The 26,883-nt window shown below is 45.4% G+C and overlaps 1 protein-coding gene across 13 annotated transcripts in view; it reads right to left on the bottom strand.

Annotated features, from left to right (window-relative positions):
* Window positions 1-26,883, bottom strand: part of PPP6R1 (protein phosphatase 6 regulatory subunit 1) — a 74,440-nt gene that overhangs the window by 35,242 nt on the left and 12,315 nt on the right. For 12 of the 13 annotated variants that reach the window (XM_053261407.1, XM_053261406.1, XM_053261398.1 and 9 more), the window contains exons 2-9: window positions 15,283-15,515; window positions 11,188-11,374; window positions 9,270-9,407; window positions 6,559-6,624; window positions 4,471-4,583; window positions 2,302-2,415; window positions 1,265-1,430; window positions 192-344 (exon numbers count right to left, since the gene is read on the bottom strand). In XM_053261407.1, the coding sequence (XP_053117382.1) occupies window positions 192-344; window positions 1,265-1,430; window positions 2,302-2,415; window positions 4,471-4,583; window positions 6,559-6,624; window positions 9,270-9,407; window positions 11,188-11,374; window positions 15,283-15,509 (1,164 nt within the window). In that variant the 5' untranslated portion in view covers window positions 15,510-15,515. Of the gene's footprint in view, window positions 1-191; window positions 345-1,264; window positions 1,431-2,301; window positions 2,416-4,470; window positions 4,584-6,558; window positions 6,625-9,269; window positions 9,408-11,187; window positions 11,375-15,282; window positions 15,516-26,883 lie in introns of those variants that run through there. The other variant, XM_053261409.1, reaches the window with a different exon arrangement.

The raw sequence follows: 26,883 nt of genomic DNA, 5'->3' as shown, positions 1-26,883 counted from the left end.
ACATAATTAATAACAGAGATAGGAGAAAAAGCTAGACTAGAGGTAGGTCAGGCCTCCTCTCACAGAGGGTCAACACATGGCAATAATTGTCCTGGCCCTGCCCGCAGAATGGGAGGAGTAACGTACCTCAGAATCTCTTTCTCCGCCAAAGGAGAACTAGTTTCAAATTGACGGGGTGTGCTAGTACTCACCAACATTGTGTCGAGGGCTCCAAGCTCTATAATCTCATCCTGCAGTGCAGCGTTGTTGGTGCCCAGTGAGCTGGCCAGCAGCTTCACCACGTGCAGGCGCGTGTTTCCCAGTGGTGGGTCCAGGATTCCCCATGTTGTCTGCAGGGGCTCTTTCTGCCAGGGAGTGAGGGGTACAGAAACCATTTTATTAAAGGGTGTATTGGTAGAAGAGTGTTTCAATCTACAAAATAACTCATCTTCCTTTCCTACCTCACTTTTCAGTTTGGCACAGCACAGGACTCCTGCTTCCTTCCACAACCACTTTTATGAGAGAACTGAATATGCTAAGAAGTCTCATTCTTTCCCTCAGGATATACCAACATTTATCAAGGAAATGTAAGACTTAAAGTCTACTTGTGTGGGTCGTCATGTGTGCCTTGCATTTCCTCTCTTGGCACAGAATGAGCCCCCAAGTACAACTAGTGAATGGGCCTGAAATAGCTACACTCCAAGGCAAAACAAACAAAAACAAAAACTATCAGGAAAGTCTCTTAAGATATATGGTTTGCCCACATTAACACGATGACTTCGTACTGTGTGGGCTTCTTCAATCGACTGATATTTGTTTAGCCACAGCCATACCAAGGATATTTAACTCAAAATCTGATCACTGAAATAATGACATAAAAATCATGGGACACTCAAACACAAACATTGACTCAACAATACAGTAATTCAGAGTAAATTCAACAGGTTTTATCAGCTTGCCATTTAATATGATGGCAGAAGCTAGAACGCTGGCTACTTTTCTAGTACCACAGGGTCTAGCATTGGCTAAGAAATAATTTGCATAGAACCCCAAAGACCTCCAACAGAACAGAAACAATGGCTGAATAATTACATCATGTAAACAGCTGTAGAAATCACCAAAAAAAGGATCAAATGGGTTTCTTCTATGATGATATGTGCAGTTTCCCTCCTTCAGTGCAGGGATTCAGGGATAATGACCCCTTCCGCTCCTAGAACCATGACTTTTGAAGTGCTACGATAGGCATGCAGACTTCCCCCACCTATTCACTCTCACAGACACCAACCTTTGGTGGGTCGAGGAGCAGCTGGTGAAGCTCCCTGAGACGCTGTTTGATGGCAAGCAGAGTGCCCAGACTGGCCTGGCTGGACGCCACTTCACAGTTGGGTCCGGTCATCTCCATCTGCCCTTCCAGGTTGCAGTAAAAGCCCCCCATGCCACCCAGCTCTGTTCTGCGAGGGAGAACAAAAGAGGGGGGGGGGAGGTCACCACTTCTGTGTGCACTTCTCTCTCACACACTCACACTCACTTTTCAGAGATCTGAAATCCATGCCAAGGAAATTCAAATTGTTAAAATAAATTATGGCAATCAAGTAAGGGGTTCTGAATTATGCTTCTGAATGTGTGTCTGAGAATAATTTGCTTTGCTTCCCAGTTTTATGCTGAGAGCAAAATAATTGTAAAGGAGTGTGTTTGTGGGAAAGCATATTCTCACAAACATTGGAATGGCAAAAGAACAAACATAAACAGTAAAGGATACATATGCTGGGGCTTAGGTGACGAATTGTATCAGGCAATTCTTTCTATAAGGGAGAAGCAGAATGCTAGGCAAGGAATCAACTTGTGGAATTCTCTGCTATGGGATGTGATGACAGCCAACAACCTGGACGGCTTTAAGAGGGGCTTGGATAACTCAGTGGAGAAGAGGTCTATCATCGGCTACTAGTTGGAGGACTAAAGGCCACCTCCAGCCTCAAAGGCAGGATGCCTCTGAATACCAGTTGCAGGGGAGTAACAGCAGGAGAGAGGGCGTGCCCTCAACTCCTGCCTGTGGCTTCCAGCAGTATCTGGTGAGCCACTGTGCAAAACAGGATGCTGGACTAGATGGGCCTTGGGCCTGATCCAGCAGGGCTGTTCTTATGTTCTAATCCTAAAACCCTGACAAAGCACTGCTGATGCAAAACTGATATTTGTTCACCTAGAGCCATCTGGGTAAGGCGGTATAAAAGTATAACAAAAAAACTGCAGCAAACAAGGTCCACCTGCTGAGAAGAACCCTCTTAATCTATTAAGGAGGAACCTACATGGTTCCTCCTCACACACCTGGGTCTGCGTGGCTCCAGCAAGGTCAGCAAGACCTGGATCCCGTTGACAATGACAGACTCGCTCTGTTCTCCATCCAGCATATTGCTTAGCAGCTGCTCAATCGTCTCCTGCCTGGACACAAGAGAATGGAAGTGGACTTGATTAGTAAAATGGACAGACAGCCACACACTCAAAAGTTGCCACACTCACCTCACCCTTCCGAACATGCAAAAAAAGAAGAACTCACTCTTCAAGTTAAAGATCCAAACTCTCTTTGCCGTCCCAAATCTGGGACTACACAGAGACTACAAAGGTGGTGAGGTTTTTATACCTCACTCATCTCTGCAACAACCCTGCATGACAAGCTATTATACACCAATGACATAAATCTGCCCACAGCTACCCAGAGAATTTGCAGAATTACCAGGTTCAAGCCTATCTGCTATAACTCAGAATCAGGAAAGACCTCCCAATATTAACTACACCCATGCCAGAGGCAGGGACCTGTCAGTCTAGGGTAAGAGTGCATCCTGGCACCAACTGAGGCTTATACGTATTTAAAATATTTATATACCACCCACTACCAAAGTCTTTAGGTGGTTCACAATAACAGAACAAACCAAAAAGATTTACATATTTAACACACATATAAAATTTAAAGTTCAACTAAAAACATCAACTTCAAGTAAAAAGCTTGGCTAAAGAGATGTGTCTTCAGTTGTTTCCTAAAAGTCATCAGGGATGAAGCAGCTCTAATCTCAGCAGGAAGTGTATTCCACAGCCCTGGGGCAACTACAGAGAAGGCATGTCTTTGAGTTGCCACCAGACAAGCTGGTGGCACCCTCACACAAACCTCCCCTGATGATCTTAATAGGCGGCAGAATTCGTAACGAAGAAGGAGTTCTCTTAAATACCTTGGGCCCAAACTGTAAAGGGCTTTATAGGTAATAAGTAGTACTTTGCATTTTGCCCAGAAACCTATTGGCAGCCAATGTAGCTCTTTCGAAACAGGAGTGATATGGTTTCTTCAGGACAACACAGAGACCAACCTAGCAGCAGCATTCTGCACCAATTGCAGTTTCCGGTCTATGTACAAAAGGCAGCCCCACATAGAGTGCATTACAGTAGTCAAGCCTGGAGGTGAGAGCATGTGTACCACTGTCTTCAGGTCACACTCTTCCAGGAAAGGGCTCAGCTGGTGTATCAGACAAAGCTGTTAAAAAGCACTCCTGGCCACCACCTCCACCTGATATATCAGAGAGAGAGTTGGGTCCAGAAGTACTCCCAAACTGTGAACCTGTTCCTTCTGGGGGAGTGTAACCCTATCTTGATTTATCCCATCTCCTGAATTGCAGCTCACTACAGTGAGCACTGCCATCTTGTCTGGATTCAGTCTCAGTTTGCTATCCCTCATCCAGCCCATTACCACCTCCAGGCAAGCATTTAGGGAGGTTATGCCATTACCTGATGAAGCTGACATGGAGAAATAGATTTGGGTTTCATCAGTGTACTGATAGCACCCTGCACCAAATCCCAATGATCTTTCCCAATGGTTTCACATAGATGTTAAAAAGTATTGGAGACAAAATGGAGCCGTGAGGAACATGGTGTAAAAACTCATTTTGTAGAACAGTCTCCAAGCAACACCCTCTGAAATCTGCACAAGAGGTATGAGTGGAACCACTGTAAAACAATACCTCCTACACCCATCCCCATCAAACAGCCCAGAAGGATACCAGGGTTGATGGTATTAAAAGTCACTGAGAGATCCAAAAGGATCAACAGAGTCACATTCCCTGTGTCAAATCCTAATTGAAGATCATCCATCAGGCTGATCTGTTCAGCAAAAGGAGTCTCTCCAGAAGCAAAACTAGAAAGTTTAATAGAAGTGAATTTTTAAGTTAATATTCCTCAAATAAAAATTCAAACATTCACTTGCCAAAATCAACACTTTTCACTATGTGGTTTTTTTTAATTAAAGCCCCTCCCCGATCAAGTTTCCAACACACTATATACAACCAATACCATCATCAGGAATTCAAAATGAGGATTTTTGTACACAGATTAGAGTTAAACCCCGCCCACACCCTTGACTAACAAATTCATTTCAGATTTACACAACACATTTATTTCTGGCCTAAAGGCTTTTATCCCCAGCTGCCAATGCTAACACCAGCTAGCACTTACTTCTCAAGCGTGGCTAATAACTGGTCTGGCTCAGGACTGTCCTGGATTTGGATCATCTGCTCACGGCTCAGCCGGATAATGTCGCACAGGGACTGTGAAGCATTGGAATGTTGCTGTAGGGAGGGGGCAAGAGGGCAGACAGGGGGAAAAGCATGAAGTGCTGCCCGAGAAGCAGCAGCATCCTAGAACACAGAGCCCAAGTTTAAGTAACCACTCTGAACATTTGCCTTGGAAATGGTTTCCTCTTCCAGGCCACTCTCGAAAATGAAGACAGGTTTCCTTAATATTTAAAGGTAAAGGTAAAGTGTGCCATTGAGTCGGTGTCGACTCCTGGAGACCACAAAGCCCTGTGGTTCTCTTCGGTAGAATACAGGAGAGGTTTGCCATTGCCTCTTCCCTCACAGTATGAGATGATGCCTTTTAGCATTTTCCTATATTGCTGCTGCCCGTTATAGGTGTTTCCCATAGTCTGGGAAACATACCAGCGGGGATTCAAATTGGCAACCTCTGGCTTGCTAATCAAGTCATTTCCCTGCTGCGCCATTAGGTGGCTCCTTAATATTTAGCCTGCTGGATTGCCTGCCACCACTTCAGGCCTAGCATTCGGGATGTATCAGTTTCTTATCTATCCCATCCTCCGCCTCAGTACTGCCTATAGGGCCCACCAAAACCAGAATTTGCAGCACCTTTCAATGATTTATTTTGATTGAGTTTTATTATGACTGATTTTAAAAGTTTCTATCCTGTCCTTCCACCACATGTGTTCATGGTGGCTCACAATATAAACTACTATAAAGCAAACTATTGAGTTATGAAATTGAAAAACCTACTTGATTGTGATAGGTTTGATAATGCAACTGCAACAATTAAAATCAGCATCTTCAGGAAATGGTCCAGGAAAATAAAGAAGTTTTTATTTGCTTAAAAAGGTAAGAGTGTAGACACCAGATGAACCTTTGCGAGGAAGATATTCCAAGACAGGCACAACCACATAAAATGCCCCATCTCCAGTCAAGAACAACAGAAGCAAGGCCTTCAATGATGACCCAAGTGAAACAAGCAGGTTCGTATGGGAGACAACAGTCCTTTGGAATCAGCACTTTGACTTCTAATAGGATTCCAGGCACAATTCAGTATAAAATATTTCAACACAGGTGTCATATGTTCTCTGCGTAGGCCCCCACATTAGTAATCCTACTGCTGACCTTTGACATTTTCAAACATTACAGTTACGGATGTGTGAACTGGCTCGATCTCGAGCCGAACTCCACAGGCCAGATTGAGCCTGGTTTGGGAGTGCCAGGTGCCAATAAATTTGGTTTGGCTTTTTAAAAAGAAGGTTGACTTACCGCCAGCTGAAGGCTTCTGTGGCCTTGGAGGGGGGGTGCTGCTGTGGCCATGGGGGGTGGGCGCTGCAGCAGCAGGGCAATCTCTGGAGGCTCCCCTTCCTCTGCTGGCCTCCCTACAGGCTGTTTTAGCCCTGTTTGTGCATGTGGTGCCTTTTTTTGCCACCATGTGCGCAAACAGGGCTCAACGCCCGTGGGGAGATGGACGGTCTGGCGGGGGGGAGGGCGAGGCTCCGGAGATTGCCCTGCAGCCGCAGTGGCACCCCCCACCCCGCCGAGGCCAAAGAAGCCCTGAACAGTGTAAGTCAACCTTTAAAAAAAACACAAATTTATTGGCACCCGGCACCCCCAAACTGGGCCTGAACCAGTTTAAATTCACTGGTTCGCGTTTGCGAGTGCCAGAACTGAACATGCCCAGTCCTGTTCAAATCTGGTTCAGCCATTCCCATGGTTCCTTAGGAGAAGCTGGAACATCAAACCACAGTTTAACTGCTGTTTAAGTTTGCAGCCCTTACGGAGGATGTGGCATTTCGTTGTACCTGTCTGCACAGCCAACTGTCCCTGTGCATCATCTTCTACATCTACTGGCAACTTGCTGCTCCTTGCCAGAATTTGCGTAATTACTACAAAAAACCTCAACAACATGTTTAGAATACAAGAAATACAGATGAGATATTTCAGTTGTTCACATTTTGTATGTTTCAGTGACTTGTATAATTCACAAAAATGTTTCACCACTTACATTGTCATCTTTTGAAGGGTGGATCATCCCAATGAGCCTCTGCACAATCTTCTCCTCATTAAGCCACTTTGGGAGGAGCAGGGAAAGGAAAACAGGGCTGGTGAGTTCAAGCAAGTATCCCTCAATCCTATTCTTATCCTATCTCCTGGCAATACCTACTCTGGATACACACAATCGGCACCCCACAACCCTGACTCCAGTAATCCACTGTTCTCCAAAGGCTATTATCAGTGTACATAAGTGTATTTTAAATAAAATAATAAACATCCTGCCACTCCAGCACAATACTGATCAGGGTGGCTCATAACAATAATCAGAATAAGACAACATACAATTAAGTAAATAAAATATAAAGGCAGCAAAGCCATTTAAAACACAGGGCCAAGAACTAGCTAAAAATCAAAATACCAATTTAAAACAAGTTTAAAACTGAAATATCACTGGTGCTAACATCATCAACAGATTAAAGTGCTAAAGAAGGAGGGTTTTTCATCCCTGAAACCCTGTTTTCTAGATGCCATATAATTCCAGGCTAGGGAAGCCTTCACAATTGTCTCATAGAGAAGCCAACACCTATTATTGCAGGGCTTCTCAAATTTATTGCAATTTATTGCAGGGAGTCATGGCACCTAGAGATTTAACAGTGGCACCCAAACTAGGATATTCAGAGGAGGAGTAATTTAATAAAATCTTTATTTGTCCCAGGCAGCCCTGATTCTGTTCTAAGCATATTACTTGTAAAAGGATGAAGAGCCATTTACTCCCCCACCCCCACCATATGTTTTTGAGCTGGCCCGTAGATTCAAGGAAAATTTGTTAAAGCCTGGCTTATTGTTTAGGCAGCAGGTTAAACAATTTTTATACTCCAAAGCTTTTTGCTGCTGCTATTTTAAACAATTTTGCATTTTTAAATTATTTTATAAGGAATGTTTACTGTAAACCACTTTGGATTTTTTAAACAGAAAAGCAGTATGTACAAATCTTAAGTTTAAAAAAGTGAAAACAAAGTGGGGTGGTATCAAGGTGAAATGTCTATCCATTGAAGTGAAGATAAAAGGAGAGACAAGCTTGCCAACCACTGAATAAAACCATATTTTGTGGATATCTTAGACAGGAAGCTGCCTTATACGGAGTCAAACCTTTGGTTCATCCAGCTCAGTGCTGTCTACACTGACTGGCAGCAGCTCTCCAAGGTTTCCCAGCTCTACCTGGATATGCCTGGCATTAAACCTTGGACCTTCTACATGCAAGGCAGAACCACTACCACTAGCTACAGTCATCAAAACGGGGTGTGTGTGTGTGTGTGTGTGTGTGTGTGTGTGTGTGTAGTGAGGGGTGGGAGAACTCTTCTCTGTTCGCATTTAAAGGGGAAGCAAAGCAGATCTTGCAGCTGTCTGTTTCTAAGCTGCAGAGCCGTAATAACCCGTAATAACATGCAAAGCAGAACGACTACCACTAGCTACCCTACCACTAGCTACAGTCCCATTCTGAAAGATTTATTTATTTATTTATTTATTTATTAAGAATAGCATGTTTTGAGGGTTAGGTGGGGATCCAATCTATTACATAGGGATGAGTAGAGAATCTCAAGCAGCACCACATAACTGGAGATCGATAAAGATGTGTTGAGCCTGATGTGAGAGCAGCACTACAATAGCACTGTGCGCCGAGGCCTGCAGCGAGATTTTCTGATGGCTCCCGCAACCATCAGACTCTGCCTACCTGCTGCCATCACCAATGCCTTTGTCATTGGGCAGCAACATCTTTAGCCTGTGCAGTGGCTCTGTGTCACTGTGAAGGTAGTTGGCCCATTCCCCCCACAGATGGTCACCAATGGTAGAGAGCAGGACATTCTTTTTGGAGGATAACATTAAAATATCAGAAGGCAGCAGCATCTGGCTGCCTGATGCTGAAACCTGGATCCAGCACAAATTTAAACATATTTCTAGACTGCCTTGCAACAACAAAAGAAGTGTGCCCAAGCACTAAGCACCTCCCGTACCTATAGCAAGCTATTATTTTTGCTAGTAGTTGCTGCTCCTTCAACTAGTGTGGTGTAGTGGTTAGAGTGCTGGACTAGGACCGGGGAGACCCGAGTTCAAATCCCCATTCAGCCACGAGACTTGCTGGGTGACTCTGGGCCAGTCACTTCTCTCTCAGCCTAACCTACTTCACAGGGCTGTTGTGACAAGAAACCTAGTATGTAGTACACCGCCCTGGGCTCCTTGGAGGAGGAGCGGGATATAAAATGTAAAAATAAATAAATAAATAAATAAATAAAACTATGCTCCTCCTGGCTGGCAAGGTAGAATCAGGATTTTCAAAGGTTCAAAGCAGGGACACTCAGGAAAATAGTGAATATATTCTTCAGTTAAACCCCTTTAACCACTGACCTTTTACCTTTAATTGTTTCAGTGAATACGGCAAATACCACACCTATAACCCATTCCTTCTGCGAGTGGCAACTTATTTCTAGACATGCTAAACCCAGAGCCGCTAAGCTGGAGCACAAAACACTTGTTGGCCTAAATCCAGAGGAAGTTAGTCATGCCTAAACCCCACTGAAATTAATGGGACATTAGTCATGACCAATGTGTCTGATTGATCTCAACAGGGCTTAGACATGACTGCCTCTCCCTGGATTTAGGTCATCTGTTCCTTGGCGGAAGAGTGAAGAAAGTAACAGGAGCGCCGTCAGCAGGGTCCCTTACATTGAACACATCTTGCCTGAGCTGCGGCTGCTCCACACAGGTGAGGAGCCGCAACAGAAGGTCCATAATGGCCGAGGTACCAATGTGGCATAGCAGCAGGTTGACAAAATCGTCCTTCTTGCGCAGGAAGGCAACTATCTGGAAGACAGCCACACATGTTAGGGAGGGAGGGAGGGAGAGAGAGAAAAAGGAGGGCCATCTCTAGAAGCAGATAACCCTGCACAGGTCTGTCAACAATACAGGATCAGCCTTGGACATTACCACCAGAAAGATTAGGGGACATATTACATACAAGTCAGTCTACAGTTGGTTCATGAAGAACAGCTGAGTCATATCAGACATCTGCATAACCATGATACATTTTGCATTTTGAAGCTTTCTGCATCACAAGAATTAGGAACTTACTTTTTCTCCATAAAGCTGCAACCCTTCATTCATTAAACACTTTTTACTTGACTAAAAAAGCATCCCTGATTAATCAGGCTACTTTAAAAAACTGACAATAAAGGCTGCAGGCATAACCTCAGAAGAGGCATCACACAAGATGGAATGCCTCTAAGATGGTGCCTGCTACAACATATACATGTACCATCTACAAAGCATGCCTTTTTCTTCCAAACCACTTTGTCATATGCAGATTAATCTATTAAAACTCATCTGATCAATCAATTTAAATTTCTTTAATCAGAGAAGAATCCTCTCTCGCAACCATGAAGCTCACTGGTTGACACTGGGCCAGTAATAACCTCAGCCCAACCTTCGTCACCAGGATGTTGTGAAGAGATCATACATAACGCCATGAGATCCTTGGAAGAAGTGCAGGATAATCAATTAAAAGAAAATACCTAAAATAAGAATGTAAGAGTAGCCCTACTGGATCAGACTGAAGGCCCATTTGGCTCTGCATCCTCTTTTACAAAATGGAGGGATGCTTCAAGGACACCCAGTCTTATTTCTGACATGACAAAGCTGTCATGGGATTTATTTTACCATATCAATTTCATTGGCAAGTATTCCTTCAGAGTACACCGTCATATGGTAACAGCAGATGTTTATCACACCAGGGCCACTTCCGGATTGGACATTTTAGCAACACCCAGTCATTGCTTTTCCATATCAAGATGCATTTGAAATAGCAACTCTGCTTCTGGGCATGCAGCTAGACACTCAGTCCCCACTTCCCCAGCCCTAAATGTTCGGGGGCAGAGGGGAGATTTTTTTGGGGACCATGCATGTAAGAGGTTAAATATTCCCTCCTTCCCATCACAGTTTCAATCAGGACTCCCATGCCCAACGGCGGCAATTTAAAAACAAACCTCTACAGCACACAATGCCATTTAGAAATGCAAGGGTTAATGTGAGAGAGTCTCAGCATTAAACAGGAAGGATTAACCAGAGAGATAGGAAATGCCTAGAACAAAGCAGAGAGTGCTGTCTTCAGACACACCTCAACATGCAGCTGTTTTGTTGTCTTCAAGAAGTTAGATTTTCTGTGCTGCTAAATATAATGCTTTCGACATTGTGTGATACTCCCTGTCCTCCGCCACCTTCCTGTAAAGTTTGAGTGAACAAAGTGAGACAACTGCAGACTAAGTACTCCATCTGGAAGTGTCCCAAGATTCAGAAGAAGGGCTTGAGTTGCTTACGCAGTCCATCATGTAGTCATTGCCAACTATTGCCACATGGGGGTGCACTTGTGAAACCTATTTAGTACATATTCACCATGGCGCCTAGTTTCCCTGGATTCTGCAGGATGCAAGAAGAGTTCTTTGGCTTTAAGTGAGGACAGAGGGTACACTGGGCAGTAAGGAGATGAATACCGTGAAGCCATTTAGAAAGACAAGTCAGACAAACAGTGACCAGCAAGCACCTGGTAAGGATGAGGCTTTGCCAGGTCAAAGATCTTACAAGAAGCTACCTGATCGGTCTTGCGGTTGATAAGGATGCCCATGACCTTGCTAAAGAAGCTGGCCAGCAGTGGGTTGAGGATGCCGCCAGTCTGGAGGAAGCTGTAGAGGCGCCGCAAGAGGGACTCATCCTCGCCCAATGCATCGTTGATCTGTGTGACGTCCGACGTCAGGATCTCACACGACACGCTTGGGTACCTGCGGAAGAGGTGGGAAGGAGGCATTTTTTTAAAAAGCCCAAACTGCTACATTGACATCTGTGCCAGATTCCTGCTTTTGAGTGGTTCACAACTCAGCTCTGCAACCTTCAGAGTGCTGCACAGCACACCTGCCTTGCAGCATATTGCAGAATCTCCAGTATTAGGCGCACGCCTGATCCCTGTTCTACTTTAACAAAGTTCTGAAGAAAGCCAGACTAAATTCTGCACCCTACATAAATATTAAATGAGACAGATTTGCTTTTCTCTGCAAACTTATTTCACATCTTCTAGTCATGGAAAGCAGCAAGAAGCTATGCAGAGCACTAAAGTCCTGCCCACTGACCATTTCAAAAGTTTCAGCTCCTTCTTTGGCTTATGAGATATCAGCAGGCAGTGCCCACACACTTTCAGTTTTACCTTTGCAGCCACAAAGGCTAAAAATGTTGTTGGCTTGTTTTAAATGAATACAAGCTATCACGATGTTGAATTCTGCATTCACTATCAAAATCTAAAGCTTGCACAGAAATCATGGAATATCTTGCGGTCAGATCACTCACTGACCTATCCCCACTGCTGTCAACTCTGATCTGTAGCACTGAGTGCAGAATCCAGCTTTCTCCTAGTGCTGTCAGGAAGGAGCAGCTGAAAAAAAGAGGGAAGGTGGAGCCTCATATGTACACATGAAACCGCCTTCTACCAAGTCCAACCACAGGGCCATCTAGATAATATCATCTACACCAACTGGCACCAGCTCTTTAGGCACGAGACTTTCCCAGCCCATCTGGGAGATGCCAGGGAATGAACCTGCGACCTTCTGCATGCAAAGCATGTGCTCTGCCCAATCTTCAGCCTCAAAGGGATACTTAAAAGGAAAAGAAGTATAGTACATCCACTGCATTTCAGTCCCTGTGACCTTCTTTGGACAACCAAGAACTTATTCCACTTGTAGTTCACTTTGAGCATGTTGCTTTCCAGTGCTAACTCATTTATTTATTTATTTATTTAGATGTTTATCGTCCTACTCCCATAGGACCCAGGGTGGCTTACAAGCAATAACATACACTGCAGCACAATTCCATACAAATATATCTTTTTTTATATCATAAGAAGTATTCCATGGTAGGTCTGAGAGGGAACAGTACAGAGTTCCTACACCATTGCAACTAACTGCGCACACTTCCCCAGGCCTTCATCTTGCTCTGACAGGTATACTCCATTGTAGCCATTGGGTTGGCAATTCTAATCCAGCACCCTCCATTATACAGCACCTGGGTCCTATCCTCCAATCCAGTGAATGCCAAGCAAATCCCAAATGACAGCTCCCAAGAGTGGGTGCTTTATTAGCTCTAGCATTAAGCACAAGATGCTCAGCTTCTGTTGACACTGCTGCTTCAGTGATCATTTAGCACAGAGGGTCCCAGCAATTACCTTCAAAACTAACTGAGAATTCCAGCTTAAAACCATCATCCATGCTTCACCTCTGGGCAACTGCATTACCATAAAGATGCATTCCCAGTGGTTGCTGAACTCAATCTTGGAGACTTGCTAAAGTCCCAGGGTTTCTTTCAGAAGCAGCACAAGATCCGCAAACCCATGCACTTGTTCTTGATAGCTGTGATTAAGGCATGAAGACAACTGCTGGATTCAGTTTTATTGAACTGACTGTATTACAATGAGATTTTACAGACACATGCATTAATCACTACCAGCTTTTACTTAAGTTGGACATTCACATGCAGGCATTAGTCACTGATATTGTGGAGAGAGAGAAATCACATTTACTCTGGACGCATATAGCTGTGAAAGTTAGAGGTTTTAGGACATAGCAGCATCTACGCCATAATGCTTGAAGAGACTAAAGTATGTTTTAAGTAGCTCCCTCTAAGTTTCCATGCATAAAGCTTTCTTCTGTCAGCAACTGGATGCCATTCATTCCCAAGGTTGGCCACAGATAAAACAATTATTCCATACAGCTACTGGCAAAAGGTACCAACTCTTGCAAACATCTTGCCAAAGCATGGCTTGAGCTTTCAAGTTTATAGGCAAACCATGCTTGTCTGCTGTAATTTTCCTCTCTCTACATGCAGAAGCCTCTGGAAGTCAAGCATCCACTGTCACTACAGTTTGTTAATTTTGACAACCCACGAAACCATATTCAGCATAAATCCTCATTTACAAACCTAGTTAGTTACCATTTCCGAACCTGGTTTGCCAGCTGGTAGGGATGTGCCTGAACCAGTTTGGCACCTCCTTAGGGAAGCACCGAATTGCCTTGGGTGCCTGCAGCTGAACCAGTTCGGCGGGGCGGGGATCGGGTCCTTTGAAAATGAGGTAAGCAAGTCCTTACCTGCTCCTGCGCTGCCCCACTGCTTTTCCGGGCGCAGCGCTCCAGCTTCAAGAGGCCGCTCGCGGCTGCAGTGCTGTTCCCAGCAGCTTGCGCGTGGTGTCAGCACACACATGGCTGCCGCACATGCACAGTGGCCATGTGCATGCCGCTGCCGCATGCAGGCTGCTGGGAGTAGCGCTGCAGCTGCACATGGCCTTTTGAAACATGAATGCCGTGTGCAGAAAAGCAGTGGGGGTGGCGGCTTTAAGGACCGGCTTACCTTGTTTTTAAGAGACTCTATCCCCACCCGAGCCAGTCTGGGCACATCCCTACTAGCTGATAGTAGTGTGCATGGTTCGGTTCGGCACACTATTACAGGCCTCCGGACCGGTTTGGCAGTCCGGCAGTCTGGATGGGCGGGGGCATGTCGCTTTAAGCGTGCATGTGTCCTGCGCGGCGTGCGCGCTCATCTTTGACGCACGCGCCAGCATCAGAGACGAGCGCGCGTGCTGCGCAGGGTGCATGCGCGCTGCTAGCGCTAGTCTCTTTTAAGCCTTAACGAACAATGACGGGGGCAGGGAGGAACTCTGCCGCCCCAAGAAGATGTTTGAAACGACCAGCGCCAGAGGGGGAAGAGCGGCAGCGGGGGGGGGGGGGAGTACTACCACCCCCCCCCCGCTTAAAGCAACAGTCCCCACCGTGCCAGACCAGGGGGGACTCCGGACTATGCACACCCCTATTAGCCGACTGAAAACCCTGGCTCATCAATTGAGTCTCCAGTTCGCTTATTTATTGTTTAAGACATTTCTATACCACCCAAAACGCAAGTTCTCTGGGCGGTCTACAAAATAATAACCATGGTTTAATGCAGGGTTGTACAACGTCGGCCCTCCAGCTGTTGATGGACTACCTATCTCATCATGTCTGCCTGTTTGTTACTACAGCTGGAGATGATGGGAGTTGTAGTCCAAAAGCAGCTGAGCAGCCGAAGCTGTGCAGCCCTGCTTCAGTGTGATGTTGCCTTTTCAGAGCAGCCGTGACTGGCCCCTTACCAGCAGACACTGTTAGATATTATTTGACTGCTGCTTCTTTTGTATTGCTTTTGGTCTTTTAATTGATTGTGTTTTACTCATTGTTTTACATTTTGTATTTGTTGTCTTGAGCAGTGCTCCCTCCAAGGCATGCACATGCTCACAAGTTTTTTGATGTCCGCTCAGTTAATTTTAGTTCCTGAGAGGGAACACTGGTCTTGAGTATTTCTTTTTTTAGCAATGTGGATAGAAAGAAGGTGTCTGAAAAAGTCACTGCCATGTCGTTTCCCATGTAATTAAAAAAATAAAATAAATAAATAGAAGCCTGATTCTCACCCCACCCTGAACAGGTTACACAGGTAGCTGAATCAGCTGCCTTGGGGTGGCAAACCTCAGGAAAGGTGGGACATACATTTTAGTAATACATACAATAAAACTGGCACATTTCTCCTTAATTCTGGGCAGCCTGAAGAGGAGCTGCAGCAGCCTCCAAAGAGAGAAGCTTCACGCACACTCACCTCTCTCCCCTCCACAAGGGCCACCACTTACTTGTAGCGCACTCTCTCGTCCACGTCTCCTGGGGGCTCCTCAGTCACACAGGTGACCAGCGCTTCCATGTGTTCGGGCTGCACTAGGAAGTCCACCAGCTTGCGGTTGACCACCTTGCACTCCTGCAGCACATCCTCCTCATCCAGAAGCTCAAAGAGGGTCACGTTGCCACGCTCCAAGAGGGTGTCGATATGAGAGGTCGTGTGGAGGTCAAACTTCCAGAACATGGCTTGCTGTGGAGAGTGGGGAAAGGGCAGGGAGACACCATCAAATTAAGGAGGAGGAATTAAGACACCCACACACATGTAGGCGAGTGCAGGTCTCTGTACAAGCTACCCATACAACTCCTCAATTCAAAAAGGTCAGAAAGGGAGGGGTTCATCGCTAGGCAAGAGGGTGCTCCAACTTAGCAGTATGACAAGTCCCAAGCAAGAGGCAACCAGTATTTGCAGAAAAGAAAAGACAGTGTTGTGGCGTTGGCAGGATAGCTGCAGGAAAAGTAAGTGGTAAGGGAGAGGCACCGTGAATTTGACTGTGGAGGACAGGGGGAGAGAACAGGGTAGGCTCTGGAGAGATACAAAGGATGGAGTTGGGGGACAATGGACTGGGGGGAGCCATCAAGAGCCCCAACAATTATACTGGCGGCTAATATCAAAAGAGTGACAAACTATCCAAAAGATTTTTAAAATAGTAAAAAAGATAGCCACCCCAGTGGGGACAGATAAGAATCCACTGAGGTCTGGAATTAACCTGTCAACCTGACAGGCATAGAGAGAGCAGTAATCTGAACACTTCAGCTAGGGCACTAGGTGGTCTAATAAAGCCAGCTTCAGGAAAGTTGTTGATTAGAGAGCAATTGGCATCAGTCTGCAAATATCCCAGCAAGGGGGGGAAAGAACATGAGTGTGTCTCTATTCTAGAGTGGCACAGGGACATAGGAAGCTGCCTTATCCCAAGTCAGACCATTGGTCCATCTTGCTCAGTACTGTCCACATTGACTGGCAATGGCTCTCCAGAGCTTAGGGCAAGAGTCTTTCTGAGCCTTATCTGGAGATGCCGGGAATTAAACTTGTGACTTTCTGCATGCCAAGCAGATGTTCTACCAATGGGGCTATAGCTCCATCTCCATGCTTTTAATTTAGTGCAGATTAATTATATCTGAATTCTGTGCTTCTCGAACGTTCTGAACTTGGCTCCCCATCTATTACTTTCTGACCCCTAACCTATCAATCATCTGTTCAACCGACGAACACAAATAGCTTTTTAAGCTAAATAGTATCAGTCCTGGTGTGTTTCCAACTGGCTGGTCAGTGGCCATTGCAGGAGTCAGGTCAGTGGCTCCTTCTGGACTAGTCATTATGACATTGCGATCGACATGAGCTTTTAAGTTGTCCAGGCCTTGGATGGTGGAGGAGGAAACCACTACCTATCTGCTTCTGGATCCTAGCTCTCCTTGAACTGTCACACCACAGCCCATACTTGGAGAATCCCTGCTTTACCCCATCCTGATTAGAGGTGTGGCAGAGTTATTAAAAAGCAGCAGCAGTAATTCCCTTCACCTCCAGCCATAGCTTTTTCAGAGCACACTTGTGAGTGAAATGGGAATTCTCATCCACAGTAATAACTGCAGGGCAAAATTAACAAGTGCTAAATCACAGTGGATGAAATCACATTGAAATACAAGAGTATGATGATTGAGAACATGACTGTGTGTGAATGTGCGTGTGAGAGAGAAAGAGAGACTGACTCTTCCATGCCATCAATGAAACTGGGTGAGCGAGATGGCTCAATTCACAAGCACGTTTGCACAGCTGCAATTCAAAGTGGCAAGGAACTCTCTGTACCACCAATGGAGGGGGGTGGGGAGGAAGAGAAACCAAGAGAAACAAATAGTAACTTGGCGACGCCCGTTTCCCTGTTGCCACCACCACTGTAAAGGCCAAAAGTTTTCAACCGGTTTCCAAGCAACCTCTACACAAGCCTTTTGCAATATGCCAGAGCAGGCTGCCTGGCTTTCAAGAGGGAGAAGAGAAATTCAGATCAACTCTCTGAAAGACCTGTACAGGGTAGTCACACACAGAATAGAGGGAGAAAAGACAGTACAGACTCCCCGCCCCACCAAAAAAAAAACCCTTAAGCTCAGAAGCTCAAAAACCTAGTTTTTATCATAGTACATACATCCGTTTTCTTTATTGCAAGGCTTGGGAGCCAGTAGTGGCTCCGCTGACTCGAAGTGCAGCTCCCCGACTAATTGTTTACTGGGCCTGTGCAAGGCTTTGGCCAAAGTCAAATACTCTGCACAGCCCCTCCGGGCACTATGTGGAGGCAACTGTTCCCATTGTGTAGTGCGGTGCCTTTAAGAGAAACGGAGACCTGTTGAGCCACAGTGCCATACTGGAAGGCGTGCACGGAGATTTGGGGAGTGCAGCCCTTTCCAGAACCTTTTCCTCTATGAGGAAAGTATTGGGGAGGACTACACTTCCCAGCACTCCGTGCACACCTAAAATGGCACTCAGGCCCGGCATGGCTATGTGTCTTTTAAAGGCCTCTCTCCAAACTACGAGAAGTGCAGCACTGCACAGTCACTGCAGTGGGAAATGGCTTTGCACTTTGAAGGATCGTTTTTTGGTCAAAGTGGTTCCTGCCTGAAAAACAGTGAAGATCGCAGACTAAAAACTGCTTGACGACCTCTTATTCCTGCAACTATCATGTGAGGTAGAGGTTAGGCTACGACACAGTTAAGTCGCCTGTGGCAGCTCAGTAAGCATCATGGATAAGAGGGCATCTGAACCCAAATTCCCTACTCAAAACCTACTGCATATACTTCACCATGTTAGCACTCAATTCAAGTCAAGTCACACAGGTACCTCAGACAAGACCTGATCTCTGGCTCAGAGAAGGTCAACTGTTTCTCTAAAAAGTAAGTGTTTAGCCCTGTTGTGACTAGGTGGGTGTGGGGGAGGGGGCGCAACAGAGGACAGCTGCCACATCTTGCCTTTCTTGAGAGCTCATCAGCAAGGGTGCTGGAGGAAGAAACACACCGAACAGAGCATTAGTGGTTCTGCGAACAAGTTTCTTTTAACCTACTTGATCTCATGCCTCTGATAAAGGCCACTTTCTCACTCATGAAAGGATCAGGTCAATGGCTTTCAAGTATGTTAAAGCATGGACCTCAAATTGTGGCACTCCTGCAGATGTGGCCCTACAACTCCCATCATCTCTGGCTACTGGCCACTGTGACTGGAGATGGTGGGAGTTACAGTCCAACAACAGCTGAGGACTGGGGTTCGGGTGCATGAGACATACATAAATGATCACTTCACAACTGCTATGGCACTCCTATTTTGTACTCTGGCACCCTTACCTAAGTACAAAACACTCATTCTGCAGCAGCCCTCAGATTCTCTACTTGGCTGTGGCTCTCCCTCTGGTCAGCAGCAAAGGTATTAAGACCAGAACGGATGGTTCCCACAACATATTTTATGTATCTGCATTTTGCTTTTTCAGGCCTGCTTATTATAGTAGTCGGCAGAGGTAGAAGAATATTTCAAGTTCTTTGCACCCACCCTTAATTTTCCAGAAGCCAGCCCTATCACAAACTGAAGCTCAGGCGACTATACGTTTGTCATTTTTTTCCTACCCCAGTTAGGGCTGTAACAGATTCCCAGATGTTGTTGACTACAACTCCCATCATTCCCAGCTGTAATGACATCTGGCTGGAGAATATGAGAATTGTAGTCAACAACATCTGGGAATCCCTGTTACAGGGAACACTGCCCTGATGAAAAGTGATCCTCAAGAGGGCTGGAGCAAGTTTATCTTTGCAACAGCACTCCCAACTAAGGCAATGCAACAAGAGCCTTAAATACAATTGCTAGGACTTGTATTAAAAAGAAACTCCCAGTATATTTCAATCATTATCAAAGTCCAACTGGTCTCCAGTTGCTCAGGAAACTGGCTGAAATGCCCTCATTTAAAAAGCAGCTTTTGTCTTAGCTTCAATGTAATCTAAGGGAGATTTGCCCCTTTAATTCCCTCTTCGTTATAGATTCGCTCAAATTTTAAAATGTGTTTTTAGAACAGAATAGCATCTTTGTGCAAAAACTGACAACTATTTTGGAAAATCCCCAGAGATTTGTAAGAGAAATCCCCTCTGAGCCAAGCCAAGGGAGGGGATTAGAAGCAGAATGGGAGAGTGAAAGATTAAGCTACAATTTTATGTTATTTGGGTCTTAAAAGAGATTTTGGAGGAAGATACACACCACACCTATTGCAGGGTCTCTTTTGTGACTGTTAGGGCAGTATAATCTTTTCTGCTGAGAGATCTGACCATTAGACAGACACACACAGAGCTCTAGGCAGGAGAACTTTGTTCCTGGCATGAGCCTCAGTACTATAAGGTTTGACCCGAGTTGACTCTTCACCTAGCATGATTTCCAAATTTATCTCTAGCTCCACTAATAATGTTGCACTGGCTCTTCTCTAGTTTTGAGGAATTCCACATGACAAAGTGGTATCGAAAGTGGCAAGATACCTTACAAACTAGTTCATTTCTACACACCATCATGCTGAAAATATTCCAGCAGCTTACTGATATTTTCTTTTTTGCTTCTTTAGCTGCGTGTGCACATTTATAGCCCAATTCCTCCCATAAGGTCAGACAATGTGTAATCCAGTTAGGGCAATCCCTGCTCAACAAAGCATGAAAAAGACTTTGCTACTAGTGAGCAGCATTTGAGCTCCATTGTGTAGACTTGCAGGTTTGGGTGCTCTCCCATCTTTTTCTCAGCTATTGCCAAGTGGGGGAGGAGCACAGAGTTCAGCAGAGCCGATGTACAAGTTTTCTGTTGCTGCTCTCCCTGTGCATGTAAAGAAGAGACTCCAAAGCATCTAGACCCCAGGCTGTGAAGGACTCCTGCCTTTAACCCTGGAGAGCTGCTGACAGTCAGTGTAGTAGTAGACAATACTGATCTAGATGGACCAATGCTCTGACATGGTGTAAGGCAGCTTCCTATGTTGCTGAAAGTATAATGACGGGAGAAGAGAAAATAACTCATCCATTCACAGGATGGACCAATTTAAAGCTGCAGTAGAGAAAAGACTCCTTTCTTCATGTCAAATAATATAATAATTTACTGGATTTTCATCCATCCAGACATGAGGATTTCCTTTTAGACAAGCCTAAATGAGAAGCTGAGGACAGAGTTTGTGCCTTAAATGGAACTTTGAGAACAAAGGGATAATTTATACAGATCATCTTTAGCAGGAACACATGAAGCCAGGTTTGTCTGTAGGAGAACTTGATCAGGAAGAAAGCTCAGCTTTTCCTTTAAAAAAAAAGAAGAATACAATGAGTCTGTTCACATACAATGTCAAGCCACAGTTTGACTATCCTCAGGCTTGTGCACACTCTTCTCCCTGTTTGCAGTCAGTTTGCCTGATTCTGAACTGAGCTAGAAGCAAGGATTACACATGCCTATGCCACCTAATGGCTAAGGGAGCAAGAGGCTGCCTAGGGAGCAAGAGGTTGCCAGTTCAAATTCCTGCTGGTACGTTTCCCAGACTATGGGAAACACCTATATCGGGCAGCAGAGATATAGGAAGATACTGAAAGGCATCATCTCATACTGTGGCAATGGTAAACCCCTCCTGTATTCTACCAAAGACAACCGCAGGGCTCCGTGGTCACCAGGAGTCAACACCAACTTGACGGCACACTTTACCTTTACCTATGTCCTGCTACCGATTTCCAACATCGGGGTAGCTCAGACATAATGACCAAATTATGGTTTGGTCATTTCAACCAAGCCTCAAACTTGAATACCCCTCTGCCCCTTTCATGCTCAGATTCCAGATCTGAAGTGGGTTTTCAGTTCTGAACAGAGGGTAAGCGTAAATCATGGCTTGTGACTTCAGACATAATGGCAAACTATGGTGTATCTGAACCACAAGAACTGGGGTCAGGGAGGGAATCTGAGCCCAACAGACAAATCACGGTCTGATCATTGCATCTAAACCATCTCATGCCAGAAAGTATCTATTAGGAAAAAAGGTTCAATATTTTTTTGGATTTTATTAGCTGCTCTTCAGCCACAGACTCAGAGTGGAAAATGATAAAATACAAGCAACAACAGAACACCTCAACAAAACAGAACAGCAGGGGGTGGGGGGGAGGATCCAGCAGGACTCCTAGCTTCTGGTTCTGTTTAGACAACATGCCAGCAGTAACAGTTTAACCGAGGCTTGGCATGATTTCCAACCTGACAATCCAGGGTTTGCAATTAGCTGACAGACAGAATCAGACACTCTTAACTTCAGGGTTCACAAACCAGGACAAACCGTAGTGAGAGAGCTGGCATTCTGCTTCACAAGGCTGATTCATCAGGGAGAAGGGAATAAACTTAAATATAAAGCCAAGTATGGAGACAAAAATAAAACAAAAGCTAACAAACAGCTCTAAAGAAGTTTGCCTTTTGTATGTCTGAAAGATGAAAACAGAGTTTGGCATGATGTCTGAACTAAGCCTGTCAGTCACTTTATAAAAGCACAGGTAAGTACAGAGGTACTTAACCTTTTTGCACCTAAAAACCCCTCCCCAGACTCTCAAGTATTACCCATGGAACCTCACCCTATTAATAATTTTATGAATTTTATAATTAAAATTCAAGAAAAATAAAGGATGGACCATTTTGATTATAATGGATATTTCTGAGGCGCTACCCTTTATTATAGATTTAATTTTCCACAGACCACCTGGACCTACCCCAGGTTAGGAACCCTTGGGTGCGTAAGAGGCCATCCTTAATGCAAACTGACTAGTTCTACATCACACATTCAAACAAGTGAGAGTTCAGTGACACATGTGAAGCTATCTTATCCTGGCTCAGTCCATCCAGGCTAGCATTGGCTACTAAGAGTGGCAGCAGCTCACCTGGGTCCCAGGTAGCTCTGCTACCTGCACTTCTTTTTCAAGTGGAGACACCAGGGATTGATCCAGGAGCCTTCTACAGGTAAAGCATGAACTCTTCCACTGAGCTAGTACACCTCCCCCCACACACACACACTTTGGCAAAGGCAATGACAACAGATATGCACATAGGTAGTTGCTTGAGGAGAGCAAGAAGTCACCTCCAGGAAGGAAAGCTTTTGCCAATGAGAAGAGTGTTGCTGCTTGTTTGCTTTAGGCCACTGACAGGCATATATAAATCTCCTTGCCAGTGGCAAGTGCCCCCAGCCCTCTGCCAGGCAAGACACCTAGCACCACACAGATCTCCTCACCAAAGGTCTCATTTTCACTGCCATTTTTGAGAAGCTAAGAAACAGCAGGAATCCTTTCTAAAGAGGGCTTCCACAGTTTCTTACTATCTCCATCTCTCAGGGGAAATGACAGAAGACCCACTTCTCTCCTAAGACCTCTGCTTGTGTGCCAGAGAAGGATCTGACAAAAAAGAGGGGATTGTTGGCAGTCACAGATAATGGCTGGCTAGTGAGCCAAGCCTAAATTTGTGGCTCTGTCCATTGATGTGCCATGAAAGACTAAGAGATATATATTTGGACAGGTGTGCTAGTAGATATTCTTGTGGACTAGCAGCTTCTAGGGAGTGGGGCTGTAGCTCAGTGGTTGAGCATCTGCTTTGCAAGCAGAAGGTCCCAGGTGAAATCCTGGCATCTCCAGGTAGGGCTGTGAGAAGACTTCTGCCTGAAACCAGGGAGTGCTGCTGCCAGTCAGTGTTCTCTCTAGTTTTTTACACTTGTGTGCAGAATGAATTTTGTTCTGGGCAGCAGTATCAAGGCAGTGTGTACACACATGCATTCAGAGTGGGGCCTTCCTGATTCAACCTGAGTGGGATCTAAAATGAACTGAGCGGACATCAAAAAATGTGTGAGCACGCACACGTGCCCATGCCTTGGAGGGAACACTGCTGCCAGTCAGTGTAGACCAGGGCTGGGGCCCTCCAGTTGTTTTTGGACTACAGTCACCACCATCCCCAGCCATAGTGACCAATAGTCAGTTATGATGGGAGTTGTAGTTCAACATCTACAGGAGGGTTGAAGTTGTGCAGCCTTGGTGTAGACGATACTCAGCTAAGTGGACCAATGGTCTGACTCTGTACAAGGCAGCTTCCTATGTTCTATGGGCTTATTTGCAAGACTACATTCTCTCTCGTGTTTAGTCTAGGGCATGGAACACATTGATAGGGAAGTTGCTCTTTCTCCACTGACAAATACAGGGAAGCAGCCTATTCCTTCTTGGTAGCTATTTTCTTGTTTTAGATTTCACTAGAGCTGTCTGTTTAGCCCAGCTGAATGGAGAAGAATTAAACTGTGCTGAAAAACCCCAATCCTAACCTGAGAGTACAGAAACTCACACCAGCTGGTAATATCCTGCAACAGAGAGTAGCAGGAACCAAAATGGATGCCAAGAATAGCTGACTTGGTACCTTTACATCTGCTTCAAACATAGAGAAATTAAAATCAGGTCAAGAATGTACAGTTAGATTTTACATCCAGAAATCTCAGATCCTATAACAGGCGTAATGCAAACCAGCTTAACACAACTCTATTTCGTATGCGAAGCTTTTAAAGTTATGCGGCCCAGTCAGTGTTGACTACTGGCAACCACAGAGCCATGTGGTAGAATACAGGAGGGGTTTATCATTGCCGCGCAGTATGAGATGATGCCTTTCAGCACCTTCGTATATTGCTGCTGCCCAATATAGGATTTTCCCATATTCTGGGAAACACACCAGTGGGGATTCAAACCAACAGCCTCCTGCTCTCTAGGCAAGTTACTTCCCCGCTGCACCACTAGGTGGTGTGTGAAGCTCTAGCAACCTGTTTTGGGGTTTTTTTGAGGGACTGATAAAGGAGGAATGAAACTCTTGAGACAGCTATCCCAGCCAAAAAATAAGACTATGAGTTCAAAGTCAATAGCTATCTTGTTGATTGGTTGGAACTAGACTGACTGAACACACAGGTCTACAGTTCTGATCCTGACCCCATTACATCTATGGAAGTTCTTTAGTTAACACTTGAGGTACACTTATTTGAAATTAAATAATACACTTGGCCTGTGCTCTGGCACTGTACTGCACAGAGGCAGGCACTCACAGTGCAGCCAACTCTACACCAAACTGCACACTTCTAGTGCAGGGTGGTGGTGGTCCTTTATAGGAAGCAAAGGCCCATACTGCCCCAGTGACAGCTGGAATGGTGCAGAGAGAAACACTGGGAGGGTTAGCCCCGATGGGGAGAGTGGTGTGTTTTTTGGGGGGGGGGGCAGGAACTATCCCTTCCAGAAGTCCCCTGCAATGCCCCACTCCCAAGCCACCACTGGTACAGTACAAAACATGGTCCATAAAGAAGCCCCCCTCCCACCGTTCCAGAAGCATGGTCCCCAGCTGCAATATGGGGACGATGCTATTTACTTTCGTTACAGGGTTGTTGTAAGAAGTAAATCAAAAGACCAAACATGAAGCACTTTGCACACTTAGAAAGTACTATACAAATGCAAAGTAGTAGTATTGATTTGCAAAAGGTCCCTAGATCAGCAACAAAGCCTATCTGGAGCTCTGACACTGTACAGAATCTTCATGGGATACACCAAGGGCTGCTTTGCACAGGTTGGTCTGAGGGGGAGTGAATGGGGCTGGTCAAACAGCTGTTTGGGCCTTCCAATCACATGCAACATCAAGATTTGAAAGGGAATCAAGAACTTCCCTTTCAAATCTTACAGAATTTAAAACCTCTGGTCTCTTCCATTTCAGCACACTCAAGAAGTTACATGCCATCAGGCAAGCAACTGCATCTGGATATAGCAGAATGATGCGTTAAGGGAACCTGACTGTTGATTCTACTTCCTGCAGTGTAAGTAGCTGCACACTGTGGTAGACTGAGACACCCTGGGAAGAAGAAGAGCCAGTTCTACTCTTGCAACTTCCATGTTCACAAACAGGGCAGGTATTAGGAGAATTAATCCTTTATTTAAAAAAAAAGTTGACTAATTCCTGCTCCTTCCTCAATTTAATAGCTCTCAGTACAAGCAGCAGTACAGAAGTTAGAGAGCATGCATGTTGGGAACAGGAAGAGAAACAGCCAATCTGAATTAAAACATTGAGGTACCACTTCCTCTCAGGAAGATTATGACCTCCAGCATTCACCTGTTTCAGTGCAAGGTTTTGACAGAAGACCAGGATGTTATGAATGCAAACAGATTGTGCATTTAACAAGCATCTCTTCAAGCAGTATTCTCAGTGACACTGAAGGCTTTAGAAAAATACCACACTCAGCCAGAGACTCTGAGGTCAAGAAGCTGACTATGTTTTCAAAGCAAGTTATGGGGAGTGAATGCAGTTTGAACAGAACGATTCTAGCCCCAGATCCTAGCTGCTTATACTCAGCAATCGATTCCTCAGACAAAACTGATTTTTCTTTAAAACTCCATTACAATATTTGTTTAGATTTAAATGCCAAGCTATATCATTAAGCCTCAGGGTAGATAAATGTTATGTCCCATTCACCTGCACAATCATAAGCCCCATGTTCCATGATGGAAAAAAGGCAGGATATGAATGTAATAAAATGATTTTAAAAAATATATACCCTCAAAGAGTGTTATCAGGGTTACCACTTAACAGGGTTGCTCATACCAGGCATCAAACTATCCCAAGTAGTACACTCAAAGGAATTTATGCAAACAGAAATAGCTTTCATGAAAATTTGCTCATCATGCTCAATTTGCAAGCTTTTATTCTGTACTATACCATTGAATTTTTATCTTTTTTGCCAAGTTGTCTTGCAGCGACAAGAGTGGTGGTGTGGGTAGGAGAACCTTACTGAAGGCCACAAGGAGAGAGAATCTATATATAAAATTTCTCCTGGGTGTGCCCAGGAGAAATGCGTCCCGGCAGCCCAGCTGATTGGCTGGGCTGTGGGGGCGCCTGATTGGTCCTGGCGGCACACCCAGGAGAACCAGCAGGCCAGGAGTGTGGGCGGCCATGGTGGCCGCAGAGCTGAGGCGGCGGGCCCGGCCGGGCGAGGCGGTGGTGGGCCCGGGCGGAGCCGAGCCGGCGGCTGGCGGGCCCGGACCGGCTGCGGAGGCCCGGCCGCAGAGGCAAGGCAGCAGCTTGATGGGGTTGCACCCCCCTTGAAAGAGCAGGCTCGTGATTTAGGGGTTATCCTGGATTCGTGTCTCCTGCTGGAACAGCAGGTGGAAGTTGTGGCCAGGAGAGCCTTTGCCCAGCTTTGTCTGGTGTGCCAATTGTGGCCTTACCTTGACCGGCAGGCCCTGGCAACCGTAACTCATGCCCGCGTCACCTCTCGTTTGGACTGTTGCAATGCAAAGGGTTGCCTTCAGAGGATTGCCTTGGAAGCTTCAGCTGGCTCAAAATGTCATGGCCTGGCTGCTTTGGGGCAACAGAAAATATGATCATGTTTCACCTTGGCTGAGGTTGCTACATTGCTTCCGGGTCGAATTCAAAGTGCTGGTTGTCACCTATAAAACACTTCAGGGTTTGACTCCTGCGTACCTTCAGGACTGCCTCTCCTGTCCAACTTCGACCTGCCTTGAGAAGTCGTCTCAGGTGGGCCTTCTCAGAGTTC

The sequence above is a fragment of the Hemicordylus capensis genome, chromosome 6, assembly GCF_027244095.1.
Source record: "Hemicordylus capensis ecotype Gifberg chromosome 6, rHemCap1.1.pri, whole genome shotgun sequence".
In the NCBI taxonomy this organism is placed as follows: Eukaryota; Metazoa; Chordata; class Lepidosauria; order Squamata; family Cordylidae; genus Hemicordylus; species Hemicordylus capensis.
The sequence above is the reverse complement of the archived record's forward strand: the minus strand, read 5'-3'. Positions and strand labels throughout refer to the sequence as shown.